The sequence below is a fragment of the Triturus cristatus genome, chromosome 6 (genome assembly GCF_964204655.1).
Source record: "Triturus cristatus chromosome 6, aTriCri1.1, whole genome shotgun sequence".
NCBI lineage: Eukaryota > Metazoa > Chordata > Amphibia > Caudata > Salamandridae > Triturus > Triturus cristatus.
Window position 1 is genome coordinate 1,779,739,320 of NC_140589.1, and position 17,745 is coordinate 1,779,757,064.

General features: G+C 44.1%; 1 protein-coding gene across 1 annotated transcript in view; it reads right to left on the reverse strand.

Annotated features, from left to right (window-relative positions):
- Positions 1-669: 669 nt before the first annotated feature.
- DNAJC27 (DnaJ heat shock protein family (Hsp40) member C27) overlaps positions 670-17,745 on the reverse strand; it is a 99,592-nt gene continuing 82,516 nt past the window's right edge. The window contains exons 6-7 of the mRNA XM_085613088.1: positions 5,244-5,404; positions 670-3,435 (exon numbers count right to left, since the gene is read on the reverse strand). Of these exons, the coding sequence (XP_085469214.1) occupies positions 3,303-3,435; positions 5,244-5,404 (294 nt within the window). The 3' untranslated portion in view covers positions 670-3,302. The remainder of the gene's footprint in view (positions 3,436-5,243; positions 5,405-17,745) is intronic.

Here is a 17,745-nt window from a genome sequence, read left to right on the forward strand (position 1 = left end):
TTATAAGTTTTCTTGATTTTTCTGTCCTATTTTCAGTTGCTAGTGGGCATACAGAGATATGCAATGTGCAACCAGGGTGGGAGTGAAATAAAGCTATGTCAGGAGATGTGTGCAGAACCCCCCTTTGTGGTCCGCCTTCCAGTTATGGTACACACTGCTTTATGGAACATTAGAGGGCACTCCTTTACTGGTGATTAGCACATATAACCCAAATATGGGACAAATTACATTTTTATACATATTGGCCCTGTACCTAGTGAAATAGCTGGAGTGTTGAGGTATTTGGGGTTCGTGGCCGAAGAAGCAGCATTAGTCCTGCTGCAAAGACAACCAGGCCTGTACCACATGGGATACAATCTTGACCAACCTAGACTCTAGATTAGATGATGTGCCACCTTGAATGGTCAGTCTGTGTATGGCTAGTTTATGCTCATTAAGCAATAGGTCTCTAATATATAGTAATAACGGATGAGTGTGATGACTAAACAACCAATTATATGAGCTGTTAATCGTCTATTGGAGGTTCGGAGGGTTTCTCTTGCATAGTATTGTCTTCGATAAGCCAGCTGAGATTATTTTATGTAGAAACATACTAAGCACACAAGACAATAGCTTCACAGAGTATGAGTCTTGATTTCTTTCTGAAAATGAACCACCACACGCCAAACATTGAGAAATTGTTCAAGACAAATAGAGTTTATGTTTTTTTTTCTTTTTCTTCACATGTTCTCGAAGAGTAGAATTGAATCATATACTTTAAGCTGTGCTTTGAATTGAAGTTTGTGATTGTACAAATGACATCTGTTGTACATGTATCTGATTCTTATTTGTTTGAAGGCTGAATGGGATAACATCAATAAGAGGGACACAATATTCTACATGTTTTACAGCTAATTAATACCTGTTTAAAATCCGTAAAGAAATATTTTAAATAAATAGTTACAAAAAAGTAACGTCACCATTTTTTGTGTGTTTGAACTATTTGGTGTGGTTACCTACTGTGGATTACACTTGTCATCCTTGTTTGTGATACGTTTTAATAATGAGATTGAGCCGATGCCAGCCTTAAAGGAATGTTTAAACATGAATCCTTTGAGATGAAGCCGGTTGTCTCTTGAGGTTTTGTTTTCATTTTCTATTTGTTTGTGTTTAACTTAATTTTTTGGGCCTGGCAAGGCAAGTGCACCTGGTTTATTTAAGGCATTTCGGCTTCGTACATGTGAGCACAACCTCCAGGGTCCCATGTAAAGTATTCTGTATATTTCCGGCAGATTTGGGGACAGATGTACAACCGGGGCATTTAGCGGCTTGCGCTCAATTGCGAGTTGTAATTTGCGTGTTGCTAAATGCCATGTACAACAGTTTCAGAGACACTACTTGCGATTCCCAATGGGGTCGCACATTGCATGCCTCATCAATATTCATGAGGCACTCGCAATTTGCGACCCCATTAGGAATGGCTGGCCCTCCCAGGTATGGTGGCCTTCTGGGCTCAGCAGACCTCCATGTCTGGGACTGCTTTTCAATAAAGCAGTGCTTTTTTTTATGCAGCCCGTTTTCCTTGAAGGAAAGTAGGCAGCATTTAAAAAAAGAAAAAGTTTTCATTTAATTTGTTAAGGGCAGGTAGTGGTCCCTGGGACCACTGCCTGCCCCTAAAAAATATTTTCCCATGCATTCACAAAGGAGAAGGAATCCCCTGGGAACTCCTTCCTATTTGCGAGTGCATTACCATCCTCTTGAAGAGGGCGGTAAATTGTTTGTGATCGCAATTGCGGTTGCAAAACATTCTTACATAGGGTACCGAGTCACAATTAGAAAGGGACGCCCTTGGAACACCCCTTCCTAATTGCGAGTCGCAAATCCTATTCAGTGAGTCACAAATAAATTGCGACTTGCTAAATAGGGTTTGTACATGGCCCTATTAGTTTCTGCAGACGCTAACCCGTTTGTGCATGCAAAAATGGGCTGTACATCTGACCCCATGTCCAGTATTAATTTTCTTTTACAGACAGGCTACCTTCATGGACTCTGAAGATCATTTCCTTCTTTTCACTTAGTACCTTGATAATCGAACACCATAAGTAGTTGGCTATTTCACACGTCCAAGTACAGGCCTGCAATGTGGGCAGGATACTGATGTCTTTTAAGCCACTCTTTAGAACGCTTACAGAAGCACTGGATTTGCTAATTGATGCAAAATGTAGCAGCTGTCTTTATAATTTTATCTAGGCAAAACAGTTCACAAATGTGTTTATATACATTAGTGAATTGCTGTGACACAGTGCCCATTTTCCTTCCCAACTCTTATTTATTTGCTCATCAGGTGAGAGCACAACACGCTTATAGCACTGCACTGAGGTGTTTTTCTTAGCATTCGTGCTCTCATACAGTTATTCGTCATTAAGTGCTTGTCGCAAGTGCTGTTGCTCTGCATTATGAACATAGTGCCTCGATGCATCTGGCACATGATGTGCTGGCTGCTAATCCCGACAAGGCTTTTCACATCCCTCGACAATAAGGGTATCCTAGCAGTGGCGTAACTCAAAATAATGGCCTCCCCCTTCAGAATGGGCTCAATGGGGGGCCCTGAACGGCTGCCCCCCCCCCTCCCCTCCCCTTGGAGAGGCCTGCTTGGTAAAGCAGAGTGGTTTTCCTGAGCGCTTAACTATTTCTTATTCCAAATCATTGCATGCATTCTGCAAGGCATGCAATGGTACACGTTAGAGGGTGAGGGGGCCCCCTCCAAAACAAGAAACCCTGGGCCCCCCCTGCGCCGCTTGGCTGCAGGGGCCTCCGTTAAACCCCTGTATCCTATCAGAAACTTCACAGGAGTAACTTACCAATTATACAGTGGGAAATTACGTTAATCCCCATCTAATCGTACTGATTGTAGTAAAGCATACATTTATGACAATATTTCATACTTATCAAGTTTATGTCTAAAAAGACAATCTATTATAGTGACGTTGAACGGAGATACTTGCCTGGTGAGGGGATTTGAGTAACATTACTTAAAAAGAACACAGGCACAGTACGTGAAGAATGGACTGCCTTGCACATCATCGACACTTCTCCAACCTTAAACAGGAGAGTTCTGTTTGTTAAACACTGAATTTCTTCTGTCTTCTAGAATCCAACAGTCACACCACTGACAACAGGCATATTAGACAGACCTCCCAGAGGACAACCGTATGTGAAACAAGCTGGACGGTGAAGATGGCGGAAGGAAGAACTTCACAAAGACGTCTTGACTTGTACAAAACAAATCTTTCCTGTATTGAAGCTGGCCTTCTAACCAGCCTCTATTTAATGTTTTTCAGAAGAGCCGTCCGCGAGTTGACAACTGCTTTGAAGGCATCCTCGCTGCCAGGGGCCACGCATTTATCTGGGTGAAGAAGTACAGCCAGCTTCCGGTAGGCTTTATTCACTTCGTCCCTAGGAGGAATAAAGAGTCACTCGTCAGTAAATAACCTGCACCAGTAGTGAGAGATGCACACACCCATAGCCATGGTCTTGTTCTTCTAGCTCGGGGATGCTCGGCGGAGTCATACTTACTATGATCTTTGCAGCCACAATGCAAGGCTGGAGTGTGCAATATCCCTACTGATTTCGTAGCTGGGGACTTTCACATCCTTGAGTTCAATACATTCATTACTATTGAGGTAGCTAATAATTACAGCTGTTAGTTATGTCGCTTTTGAGGTTCAAGATTGTAGCATCAAGTGCTGTTTGAAAAGCAAAGTATTATTATTTTTAAGGTTCACGCCTCAAAGGTAATATCTGCAGCTCAATAAGGGTGAAGGGTCTTTATGAAATTTGCCGTAGAAAATATTGGGACGAACCCTGATGAGGAGATTTAGGGAAAGCCTAACGTCAACATTATTTTAGCAATCACCTAAGAAGGATAAGTCACAGACTATAACTCTGTGTTCCTGAAGTGGTACCCATATGATATCGAATAGCCCACTAGAATGTGCAAGCTTTGAAGGACCTGTCAAGGGCAATGTTTCACTTATATGAACCTCAGAAACAACTTCCTAGTGCAAAGTTAGGCTACATTTGACTAACTCTTCCAGCATAGTGCACATTCAAACTAAAGGCATTGCCAGTTTATCCATAGATATTAATTTCAATATATAGTGAGGTCAGACAGTAGCTTCCGTGTGTCACATACCAAGCACATATTCAAAGACTTCTAAGCGGGGACTTTATTAACTAGCTTTGCTATGATTTCTGCAATGACTGCTTCTTTTTACAGGCCTTCTATTACACGGTGAAGTTTCTGACAGATATGCAAGCCCAATTAGAGAAAGAGAAAGTTAAACCCAAATCTCAACTATCAATAACAATAATGATGCACTAAATACACTTCAGTTGGATAAAAGCCCGCATCAAATATGCATCTACCCTGGCCCATGATTAAAGAAGCACTAGCAATGTCAATGCCAAGAATTTAGACTTTGTGTAGTGTGAGGGAAGGTGGGATAGTCAAGTGCCAAGGAAGGGTGTTTGCGGGGGCAACAGATGTCCTCAGTGGGGAGGGGAGGGAGTAGCTGGATCAGAAGACATATCTTTACAACATCTGTTGTCGATTTAATCTGGGGCTGAAGTTCCTCCACTATAGGGACTCTATTGCGGAGGTAACTCAGCGGGGGTATTCTGTTCAATATTTGGAGTTTCTTCCAGAAATGTGTTTTCTTTACACTTTGCTGTAGTCAAATATATTTTGTGCTCTAAACTGATTTTGGTGCAATAGCAGCAAAAATATTGTACACAATGCACTGTGTGGCTGAGTAGCCTCTAAATTGAAAGTGAGACCCTAAGTGTTAATCATTGGATGTATGATGTTACAACGCGAGTTTTTACAACGCGTACCGTTACAACGCGGTCGTTACAACGACTGCGATGCCTTTACAACGCAAGTCTTTACATCGACTTGCACTAGATGGCGTGCTAACATTAGAAAAGCGTAATTTACTATTCCAACTCCAGTCCACTTAACAGTAGGGAAGGTGTTGGGATAGTAAACTGCACTATTTGTAATGTTAGCACGCCATCTAGCGCAAGTCGATGTAAAGACTTGCGTTGTAATGGCATGGCGTGGTGACATGCAGTCGTTGTAACGATTGCGATGTAGCTGCATCGCGGTGTACTAACCGCGATGTAAAGGTTGTTCCCCTTAATCATTATATGCAAATATCAAGAAATAAAATACAAAAATAAAGATGTGAACTGCCAAGTACCTTGTTGCACCAGGTTTGACGCCCAGCATGTCCCAGCTGTCTTTACTGTTACGGATCCTGCGAATGGCATCCGCTTGTTCCTTCGTGAAACTAACGCTCACCGCAGACACCGGCCGTCTCCCACCATTTTCACATAAATCAATAATGGCTGAATAAAATGCCTGAAAGGAAACACACTACTTTACTGCTGAATAAACACATTTCACATCAAACTTCAAGAGAATACTTTCTAATGCTTTGTTTTTCTTAGCGTATAACACATTGAAAGTATGGGGCCTTGTAAATGTATATTATCTGAGCTAAGTATGTTATGTTAGCTGTATGTATGTTATCCGGGATATGGCAGGATATGATACTCTCATTCGTTAACTCCAGTACCTTCAGTGCACAATTTACTTTTCATTACCAACACATGTGCTACAGTACATTGGAACCAGAAACTGTGACCTCATTGTTTATAAAGGTGTAAGGTGATTAAAAATAACTTCCAGTGCCAAGCGTACCCTGGCCAAATGCCACCTTCCCAATCTCTGTGGCAAGGGACTTGTAATGGGAATATCTTCTGGACATGAACCCAGGGTCCGGGAGTACTCTTCTGGACCCTAGCATGAATCTCTCTCCCAATCAGAACTGGCTGGGAGTGGATTAACAGAGACATGAGCCGCGTCAGTCAGATGTAATGTGCTGAATGCGCCATTGGTTGACCACTTCCTAGATGAAATTCAGTGGCAAGTGGTTGAGCAGGGCCAGCACAATTGTCAGAGTTAAGACACATCGATTCAACTGTGACTAAAAGAAAGTCGCTGGATAGACATACTTAATGCTGTTCTTAAGGGATTATTGAATCTGAGGAACTATTAACACTGGAAACTTTGTCTAACATAGCTGGTGTCATCAGGCTCATGAACTCTGTATTCATTATTATGCACTTGCAAGCTGTACACGGTTAGGCCACCGTATGTTTGATGGCCAATCTATATCTAATTAATGCTCTTACTTGACGTATGCTTCTAATGCCATTCCCCTGACTTTAATTTGAAGAATTGTTCTTTTGATAATGTCCCTGTACCTGTTTGCTTTATGGTTTTATCTATCATTTCCAATGTTGACGTCCAAGTCCAGGAGAGGACCAGCCCGTCAATGTAATGCTCCTCTATGTGAGTGATCCAGCTTATAACTAGCTTAAACCCTCGTGTTTCCTCCCAGTATGCCCCCCCCCCCCCCCCTTCCTGGGACACAAACAGCTAATCCTGAACACAGTTTCTGCATAATGTTACCATAGGTGGTTCCACATTGCTATGGGAAGACCCATGAGTTAAGGCTCCGCCCACTGCAGCTGCGCCTTAAGCGCATTGTGCCACCGGTGTTCTTATCTTACAGGTCATGGGCGGTAGCTCCTGACTCGTCTCCAGGAGCATGCTGGTAAGTGACAAGTTCTGCATTTATTTCCTTGCTGAACCGAGGAATTTCACCAGACCACATTCGATCTTCTTTCAGGACAGTGACATTCAAACTGCCTCTCATTAGTATTTGAATATTGAGCCCGATGTCATTCTTGGACCTCATTGGTAACTGTGATTAATTCTGTGCCTTATGTTTCCTTATGTATTTACTATATGCAATACATCAGTGACACTGGCACTGCCACTTACTCTGGCAGCTGGAACCTCTGCTTATACAGTCAAAATCTATGTACTTGATAAGCCAGTTCTTACTCATAATTATCCTGCTGTTTCCTCTTTATGTTTCCTTGAATCACAGAGCTAATTTATTTCAAATGTTAATCCTTACAGTGTAGTTCACCCAGGACACACTGGCTGTTAGCCAGCGGGACTTTTGATAGCTCTCCTTTGAACCACTTTGGTAAGCCTATTTGTTAATTAACTTTCACCCATCACCGTGGGATGGTTACATATTTTTCAGGCTTTTACAATAGTCCTACTTCACTTTCTATGTTCACCGAAAAAATTCCTTTACATCGCTAGACCTTGTCCAGTGAATCTTTTGACTGCTCTCGAATTAATTATCAGGTATGCAATTCTTCATTTGTTCTCCTTAAATACCAACACCTTCCATTACCACTTAAAAATCTGAGTCTCCTTTCTTACTATTAATGGGGATGCTGCCCTTCAAACTTTTTTTCATTCTGATGATGAAGGTCACTTGAATTGACTTTTGTGGGATTGAAACATCCACTTTTTAGGTCTCGGCCTGCGTAGGCTGCGCTTGCGCAGTCTCGCCGGCGAGATCTTATGTTTCTTAGTGTGGGGCTTGAACCCACCCCTCTTCTCCATTGGCTGGCTTCCTAAACGGAGGCCAGCGAGAGCTTAGGTTTCTTAGTGTGGGGCTTGAACCCGCCCCTCTTCTCCATTGGCTGGCTTCCTAAACGGAGGCCAGCCATTAGAGGAGAGGGGCGTCTGTCCATTTAAGCCCCGTCTTTTTGGGGTTCGGGGGTGTGTTTTTTAGTTTCTTTCTCTCCTCTGGAATGTAAACATTCCAGCCAATGGGAAGAGGAGAGAAAGAAAAACACGCCCCCGAATCCGAAAATGACGCTGAGTTTCTCCGAGGCATTTCTGCTTGACCTCGGAGAAAGATGGTGGTGTTCATGGCGTCATTCCCGTCCACCATGGTACCCCGTACACGGCCCGGCTGGTGCTCGTCCCCTCCCCCTGCTCTCGGCTCCCTCGGTGCTCCTGTGTCCGGCTGCTGCTCTGGTCTCCTCCCCCTGTCCTCTCCGGCTGGCGCTGTTCGCTCTCCTCCCCCTGGCGCACGCTCCCTCTCCTCGGGCTAAAGATGGTGGTGTTCATGGCGGGCCGAAGCTACCCAGTGACGCGCAGCTCTGACGGATGGGCCTGCTCCGGGAGAATCTGCGGCTTGCCACTTGGGTGATTTGTCCCCTCGCCCTCTCTCGCCTCAGTGCTGCTGCATACTCTCGGCCCCTCCCTTCTCCTGGGCTCTCCCCCCACCCTACGCTCCTGTCCGGGTTAAGTGAGACCCTCGGGGTCCCGGCGTCAATTTATTTTGGAGGATGCCCAGGTGAGTCAGCAACTAAATTCCTGATCTTTAGAAGCAACAATTTAGTTTGTGTTGAGAGCTCCATTAAGGAGCCAATAATAATTATTTAAACACTGCTGTATTAGAAATCGTAGCCGTCTTTCATTGAAGTGTGTTTGGAAATGCTGCTTTTGACTTCTAACCTGGGCTTGAAAGCCTCACTTCGGATGCCCTGGACTCCGGCCCCTTTGCTGCTGCCGAGCAAGGACGGCGAGCAGAAGCCGAGGCCGCAACCCTGCTGGATCCAGTCCTCTCCAGGGCACCACCTCGGTGGGGCGAGGCAATCGCAAGGGGGGCCTATGTGCCTTACAATGATGTTTTACTGTAAATGAGAGCACGACCCCGGAACCGGGGATACCAAGACAGAAACTGTGGTGTGTGCTTGAGGATGCTTGGAGGCTGTGGTGTGTGCGTGTGGATGCTTGGAGGCTGTGGTGTGTGCGTGTGGCTGTAATCCTTGGAGGCTGTGGTGTGTGCGTGTGGATGCTTGGAGGCTGTGGTGTGTGCGTGTGGATGCTTGGAGGCTGTCATGTGTGCGTGTGGATGCTTGGAGGCTGTGGTGTGTGCGTGTGGCCGTAATGCTTGGAGGCTGTGGTGTATGCGTGTGCTGTAATGCTTGCACAAAGTAATGGTGTTTGCACAATTGCGCGTGTTCGTGCTCCTCCATCGGCACCAAGGGAAACCCGCCTCTAGCTTGTGTTGGGTGTGATTGTTAAAGTGGGTGTTCCAGAGAGGACGCGGCCCCTGGTGCCGGCTGACGGGCGTTGAGACGTGTTTAGCAGACTGATCAGTGTAAGCTTGGTGTACTTACTGGTAGCAGCGAGTACAGAGCTTGGAGTATTGCGGTTTAGGGTCTTCATGGTTGCTGGAACATTGTGGGTGTTGAGGAGGTGAGCGCTTAAGGTGTGACCTGGTGAAAGGAGCAGAAACTGCGTAAGAATGCTGCGGGGTGTTGTAAATTGTGGTCTCGGGGGTGCTTTGGAGATTGGGAACCTTGTGTATGTTGGAATTGGTTTGCTGTGTGGAAGGTGTTGGTCTCGAGATAGGTCGTATTACCATATGTTCTCCTAACTCTTTCTTTTGCGGTTCTCAGCCGACTTAAGGGTTCTGAGGCAGGCTGTGGGCTTTGTGTTTTATGTGGTTCTTGGATGTAAGGCATGAGGAGAAGTCTCGCTGGGTGCAAGAAGTGGTATCAGATTCAGGTGTTGGACAGAGGAAAGTTCTTTTCTGTGCGAGTGGTGCATGTGGCGCTGCTGTACATAGTGCACGTAGCTTAGTGATTATTCAGACTTGGGCCTGCTGTGGTGTGTGCCCTTTAGGTTTGTTCATGCCAGAATGCATTTACTTAAGTATGGCAGTCGCACGTCACGTACTTAACATTACATTTGGGACGGTTAAGGCTCCCCATTAATCTCGTAGTGATGTTGGTGCAATATGGTACCTGCAAATCCATTTGAATTATGCAACAGGAAAGGAGCCAATTATGTTGCAGGATTGACTAAATTATGGGGGACTACAAGGCACATTATGCATCATAATGCGGTGCATTTTGTGATGGTATTGCTTAATTAGTTTGTCATGTTAATACTGCATGGACAAAGATTTTACACCATTAGTACCAGTTTAACACGCGAGTACAGCCATAAGCAACAAAGAGACCAGTTAACATTTGAACAGGGTCTTCTAATAAACAGCAACAGTTGCTGCAGCGTTTTTTTCATTAGGTAACTTTTGACCTGTTTCAGCTAGAACCTACACTTCTGCATATTGTGCAGCAGATGATTTGTTATGTGGCAAATGAGGCAAACCCATAATTGTGCAGAAAACGCAGCATTTTGTGATGGTATTGCTTAATTAGTTTGTCATTTTTACATGTTAAAACTGCATGGACAAAGGTTTTACACCATTAGTACCAGTTTAACACGCGAGTACAGCCATAAGCAACAAAGAGACCAGTTAACATTTGAACAGGAGGTGAAGTGGGTGCCACTTCTGCTTTGGCTCCCAAGATCAATGTGTATGTGTCTAGATCTATGTGTGTGTGGCTCTCTATGTGTGTGTGTGGTTCTGTATGTGGGTGTGTGGCTCTGTGTGTGTGTGTGTGTGTGTGGCTGTGTGTGTGTATATGTGGCTCTGTGTATGTATGTGTGGCTGTGTGTATGTGTGGCTGTGTGTGTGGGTGGCTGTGTGTGCGTGGCTCTGTGTGTGTGGGGGTGGCTCTGTGTGTGTGGGGTGGCTCTGTGTGTGTGTGGGTGGCTCTGTGTGTGTGTGTGGGTGGCTGTGTGTATGTGGGTGGCTCTGTGTGTGTGTGGGGGTGGCTCTGTGTGTGTGGGGGAGGCTGTATGTGTGTGTGGGAGGCTCTATGTGTGTGTGGGAGGCTCTATGTGTGTGTGTGTGGCTCTGTGTGCGTGGCTTTTTTTGTAGGTGGCTCTATGCGTGGTGGCTCTGTCTGTGTGTGGGTGGCTCTGTCTGTGTGTGGGTAACTCTGTGTGTGTGTAGGTGGCTCTGTGGGTGGCTCTATGTGTGTGGGTTGCTCTGTGTGGGTGGCTCTGTGTGTGTGGGTGGCTTTGTGTGTGTGGCGCTGTGTGTGGGTGCAAATGCAATAGGTCTCGCATTTGAGAGTGATTAAGCTATTGACATTGTAAATAACAATGCCGTTTCTTTAACCCCTTCAGCGCTGCGCGGATTTCCGCGCAGTGCTGAAGGTTCTGAGCGCGGGCGGGGCCATGACGGAACGGTTCCGTCATAAGCACAGCCCAACCGACGTGCATGACGGAACCGTTCCGTCATAAGCGTCAAAGGGGTTAAATGTTTTAAAAACAAAAACATAAACAAAAATAATGTCATGAGCAATGCCAATAGCTCTAACTTTAACAATGCCGAGACCATTGCTTTGTAAATGCTTGTTCAGTCTGGGAGCCAGCTCAGGAGAGGGGGGGGTCGAGCAGGAAAGCGCTTGCTTTTCAAACTACATGCTGATCTTCCGAAATAGTGGTAGCCACTGGCTCTCTCTATCATGTGCTTTTTTCTTCTCACTTTTTTGCATTTTTTATCACTTGAGCACTGTGTTGTCACTTACTTTTAGAGCACGGTTTAATAGTTTAACAGCTATTATCATTGACATTATACAAATGGATTATTTTTTATTTGGTTTATGTGTTATTCAAGGTGAAATTACTAGTCTGCTCTTGTATATGGGGTGCTATTCATGTGCCCCTGAATATGAAAGCTATGTTCTAACGAACACGGCAGCACCGTTCTTTCCTATACCCGGGAAGTGGATTAACAGGGAGAGGATACTCAGGTGATGTGACAGATCGTCCAGGATAGGGAAATAGATTACTACGGATTAAACAAACTGACCATCACCTCCTCAACTGATGTCCTAACTGCAGAATGAATGTGGACTGGCCCAATGGGATGCCTTACGCAACAGCGACAGGGACGTGCTTTAAACATTATTATATCTTTATTTGCATGATTACTTGAAACCATTGCAACAGTATCAGATTTCTCAACGTTAAAAGACCATGATTAAGATTAAAGTTAAAACCTTTAGATCAGTAAAACAATAATAGTCACATTTCCCGAGTTAAAAGGCGTGATTATAGGCCAGGGTTTGCAGTTTGTTTTTGCAAAGCGACGTTCCGATGTTATTTAAAGGGTTAGTTGGGATCAAAGAGTCAAAGACTATAGGGCTAAATAAAAACAAGAATGATGGCAATGTGTGAAGCCTGCGATGCACAAGTTTCCTCCTGAGCAGTACATTCGGAGACCGCGGGATATGCAATGGAGCTCGCAACAGCAAAAGCGGACCCTGTGCAAACTCAGCAGCGGGTGAGGTGACTCTCTTGGGTACTGGAGCAGTAGTGGCTGGCATTTAGTTGCCCATTGTGAGGGCCCAATAGGACAGCTAAATACTGGTGTTTAGTATTTTTCCCGCTATGCCCATAAATTGAACAAGACGGCAGGCTAGCTGGCCATCCCCGCCTTTGAAGCATGCTTACACTGCCTGCCTACATGTTCTTATCCCTTTGATCTTTAAGGCGGGTTTTAATAGAAGTCTGCGTTCCTTGTTTAGTCTCCCGCATATGCACAGTAAATGTAGCACTTCCTTATTTCATTCTCCACATAGTCTCTACATTTGGTTATTATCTGTGGTCGTTTCCATGGAGGCAGATGGAGCAATGACGGAAGAACGCCCAGCCGCACATGAAGATGCTTTAAACATTAACAATCTTTGTCAGCTATGGTCAGTGCTTTAAATGGGCCGGTACTCAAGGGGCGAAAATATAAAAGTGCTGGTACTCAGTACCGGTGAGTACCGGCTCATTTAAAGCACCTTTCCTCGGAAAAGGAGAGTACTGGTACTCATGACCGCCCGGTTTTGATGCGGTTGGTGCTGCGCTCCTGCGCTCCATCCTTGGCAGCTCTTTCTGCACGGCCTGGAATGGGTTAAAGCGCCTTTGAAACGGAGCAGAAGCCTGGGCTGCGCTGGTTAAAAAGCGCCAGCACAGCAGCTCATCTTCAGTAGAACACAGCGCTGCGTGTGCCTCTCTGGAGTGGAAAGTGGAGTATCGCTGCATGGTGTCTTTCAGAGGGGGTCGGAAGGTAATCATAAAACCTAATAGGCCGAGTGTGGGCCACTTTGTTCATGGCATACAACTGGTTAGCATGCCCACGGTTTTAAACGCCGCAAATCTTCGCCCATCAACAATTTAAATGAAAGGGATTTGCATGAAACAAAATCCCGGACCCCTAGATTAAATCAATATATTCATGCTTTTTTTAAAAACTACAGCACTAGTACCGTTTCATCAGTGTGCCATTTTTTGATAAACATTTGTGTTATAATCACAAACTTAGGTAAGTACTATGTAAATGGTTAGACATTTTTACAATGCATGCATATTTTTTGTATACAAAGCTTAGAAAGGTAAAAAACATAGCCCCGCCCCAAACTCCACCCCCAATCCATTGCCTAATTTACCTGCACTTATTTTTTTCCATTTAAAGCATTGGCTATATGTGTTCGATGTTAGTTCCATGGAATACAAATTGCCATTGTATTAGTGCAAATGCAGTTTTCTTTTTTCACCCATGGGGAAACCATTCCAATTTCTCCTGCCCATAGAGCCTCTTTGCCTGTACCCCATGACTCTGTCACAGTCCTGAGGATTTGTAGGTTTTGAGGGCTGTGATCACGAGATGCACTCGTAATAGAAACGAAGTCTTTGAAGCAAAACAAACTGCAATATTTGGAACCCAACACTAGATGGCAGCATAGTGCTAAGCATTTGATCTGCAACAACAATTGCTGCAATTTACATCCACATAATTTAGCAGTATATTTTGGTTATATTTTTTTAACTAACATAAGCGCATCAGCTTCATACTTATAAAAATAAAAGGCTATTACGTATAAGATGAACTTAAAATCACACAGACTTTAGTGAAACAAGCCATCAAATTTCAGGCTGAGTAAATGTTTTGACATTTTCAAATATGTTTTTGGTAATAGAAAGTCTCACTTCTTCACTGCTGACAGTGCCACGTTCTTATGTTTCTACTCTGACGTAAGCTTTAAGACCTATTCATTTCAGGCACTCAACGAAATGTGCCTGGCATCAGTTGAGCCCTACAAACTGGAGCTATTCATACCAAAAGCATTACAAACCCACCTTCAAGGCGCGGGTCTTTTCTCATTTCCATAAAGGCAGCAGTGTGCTCTCTGTAGTTGGGTATTTGTAGAAGAGTTATCTTTCTAGTCTCTCTCTTAGAACGTTCTGTAGAGTTCTCATTGAGAAAATATTATTCTCAGGCCTTAATCTTAAAGTCTTCGAGAACTGAAACTGCCTCCTTGAGCTCATCTTCTGCCCTGACTTCACCCATATTCTTCATTTGCTTGGCTCCTGGCACTACATAAGCAGCTGGAGTGCTCACGCAAACCCCGTGTGGTCCCAAGTTTCCTGTGCGAGAGCTTCATTAGCTGTTACAGCCTCACATGCAAGTCTACGGTGCACTGAGCGAGGCAAATGTACAACGCTTGCCCATACTCGGAATGTCGCCCACTTCACTTCTGACACTAGTTAAGAGAAAACAAACAATATTTTCTTACTGCGATTCCCCTATTTTCCTTGAAACTCTTCTCCGACAATCTACTGCTTCCGCTCTGGATTCAAACGTTCACGTGATTACGTCATCTTCCACTGCATGGTATCCATGGCTACATCGCCTCCTATGAAGGCCAATGATATCGATTTTGAAATCTCTTTTGATTTAGCAGGAGTAGTCTTATAAGTTAATGATGTATCAATGATCTAATGTAGATTGTGCCCATCCGTCTGATGTTGTGGTGTTAAACAATATAGAGGTCTCCATGAGGATGGATTCAGATGCTCGTCTCACCCATGTCTCTGACCTGCACTTTGCACTACTTAAAATAAGTCAAAGGGATAGTACATGTGTTACCACCAGATGTAAGGCCCCTGAGTTACATGGGTATTTTAAGGCGAAAATTGAAGCCAGAAGAAACCTCGCTGAATGAAAGGTTTATGTCCTTCTAGTGGGAGACAATGTATTGAGCTATCCACACCAGAAACAGTTGGGCATATCGCTTGATCCAAATGCTTCTCCCTAAGTTCAAGTAAACAAGATTGGCACTGAACTACTCAAGCTGCAAGAGAGTTTGAATCAAAGAAATCCTGAAGTATTTGTAAATCAGGTTGGTGTGTTCAAGGGTAGGTACACAACATTGGTTTAAAAAGAGGAGCTAAACTAGTAACAAGCAAATTAAGAGGAATGCAGCATAGTATAAAGGTTGCATTCAAGAAACAATTAGCTCATTTGACTGCTGAGAAATGATTGAACCAGTGGAAGCCAGAGAGCGGTTGGCGTATATGGTTGTAAAAGAGACACAATTGATGGACGGAATGCAGAACAAATCAAAACATTCACCCCCAGTCAAGAGATCTGGGTTAAATCCATCATTCTCAGTTTAGACCTGGCCATATGCAAATCAGTCTTGACCCTGTGGCTCATGGGAACACTCCAGCCAGGTCCTCCCTGGACCATTCTTTTGCTCACCATGTCACCCCAGTTTAGACCTGGCCATATGCAAATCAGTCTTGACCCTGTGCCTCATGGGAACAGCCCAGCCCGAACTGCCAAGCCAGGTCCTCCCTGGACCGGAAACGAGCATCCTAGGACCGGTTTCGGGGTTTCACCCCTCTTCAGCCAGGATAGCTTGATTCCAGTGGCACAGTGAGCCCAGAACCCACGTCTGGGCATACCTGGGGCACTTAGGGCAAGAAAGCAAAAGACACACAATTGATGGACGGAGTGCAGAACAAATCAAAACATTCACCCCCAGTCAAGAGATCTGAGTTAAATCCATCATTCTCAGTTTAGACCTGGCCATATGCAAATCAGTCTTGACCCTGTGGCTCATGGGAACACTCCAGCCAGGTCCTCCCTGGACCGGAAACAAGCATCCTACGACCGGTTTCGGGGTTTCACCCCTCTTCAGCCAGGATAGCTTGATTCCAGTGGCACAGTGAGCCCAGACCCACGTCTGGGCCTACCTGGCGTACTTAGGGCGAGAAAGCAAAAGACACACAATTGATGGACAGAATACAGAACAGCGACAACAGTGAGATCAACAATTTGCGAGAACTCAACAAGAGAGTATTGGAGGGCTGGTTTCCTTTACTTAAGATCACCGAGATGGTGGGAACGTTGGCTGGAGCCATGATATTTACCACCCTTCAACAGACTTCAGCTAGCCTTTAAGTTAGTTTCAGCAAAGAGTCTACAAATCATATATCTTTTATTATGCCTTTTGCCACATATATTTCAACTTTATGCCTTTTCGTTGCCGATCTGCTGCTGCAGCATTTAAAAGACTCATGACCAACTTGCTAACTAGTCTTCCTGGGGTTATCTTTTTCCAAGACAATGGTTTGGTTTATAGCAACACAATTGAATAACACTTTAAGAGTTTAAGAGTGGTTCCAAAAGGTCTTAAAAGTTCATGGCACGACTTTGAAAGTATGAAAATGTAAGTTTGGATGTTCTGAGCTAAATTATCTTGGACATGTTGCCTTCGCTGATGGTATTCGTCTAAAAAAGGAATTGATTGAAGATCTACAGAAGATAGCCAGTCCGAAGAAGAAAGAAGATATTCAAACCATTTTGAGAATGTCAGAATATCATTTACTATTTATTCCTAATTCTACTTGTCTTTCAAGCAACTTATGCTTTTAAAGAAGGGAGTGGAATTTATTCGGAGCAAAGAGTGTCACTGTGTATTTGACAACATTAAATTAAATTTAGCTACAGTTCAAGAACTGCAGAGTTTCATTCCCAATGTTCCTTGTTACTTGATCACTGACACCAGTGGCAGTGAATTAGGTGCGCTTTTGAAAAAAGCTCTGGGTGAAAAGTTGGTCACCACTGCGTTTGCCATCAGGGGACTCGAGGTGCAGCGTGTAATTAGTTCACCATTCAAAAGGAGAGTCTTGTTGCTTTTTAGGCAAATTCTGTGGGGATCTTCATTTGAAGTGTACTGGGATCATAAGCCTTTGCCAGAAATCTTCAACAAGAAAGTGTTGGGCGGCTGCTTCTACCAGAATATGTAAATGGTTTATGACATTGTAGGATTTTCATTTTTCTTTTAAGTACATTCCGGTTATTGCCAATAAAATAGCAGGTGGTCTTTCTAGAATGGTTAGGGTTGAGAGTCACATAGGCATGCAGAAAGAATGCTTTTAAGAGTTGGTTAAGGATGAGATAAGATCTATGTACACATGGCTGGAAAATAGAAGGCATTAGTATGGACTGTCAGAGGTGAGGTAACGTGATGACAGGCTTTGATAAGGTGAGATATGAGGTCTCTTTGCAGGATGGTTTGCTGTTAAGAGGGTCTAGATGGATTCCACCCTCCAACTTGAGGATAATGCTCATTGAATTTGCTCACAAAGGGCTTCAGGGTATATGCAAGATGAAAGAGACATTGAGAAGTTACTATTGGTGGGCAGGTATGGATATGCAGTTGAGAAAGTTTTACAAAAATATGTTGACTATAACCGAATTGATATGTCCAGAAAGGTCAGAACATCCCCTTAGCATGTTGAGACGTGTCTAAATGCCTTGGTGTGAGATTTCTCTAACTATACTAAGACCTTTAATTTTTGGGTCTTTGCCCCTCTATGTTTTGGTTGTAATGGACATGTATTCAAGGTCGACTGATATAATATAAGCACAACATCTGTCATTAAATTTGCGAGTCACACTATTGCTCGTGAGAGCAACCCTAAAGTTCTGCTGACAGACAATGGGGTTCAGTTGGTCTCCAGGGAGATTACGTTTGTAAGAACAAGAGGACTTTTTCACAAAAAGTGTGCTTTATGTAATCCTCAGACCAAGGATGGTGAAACACTTCAATAGG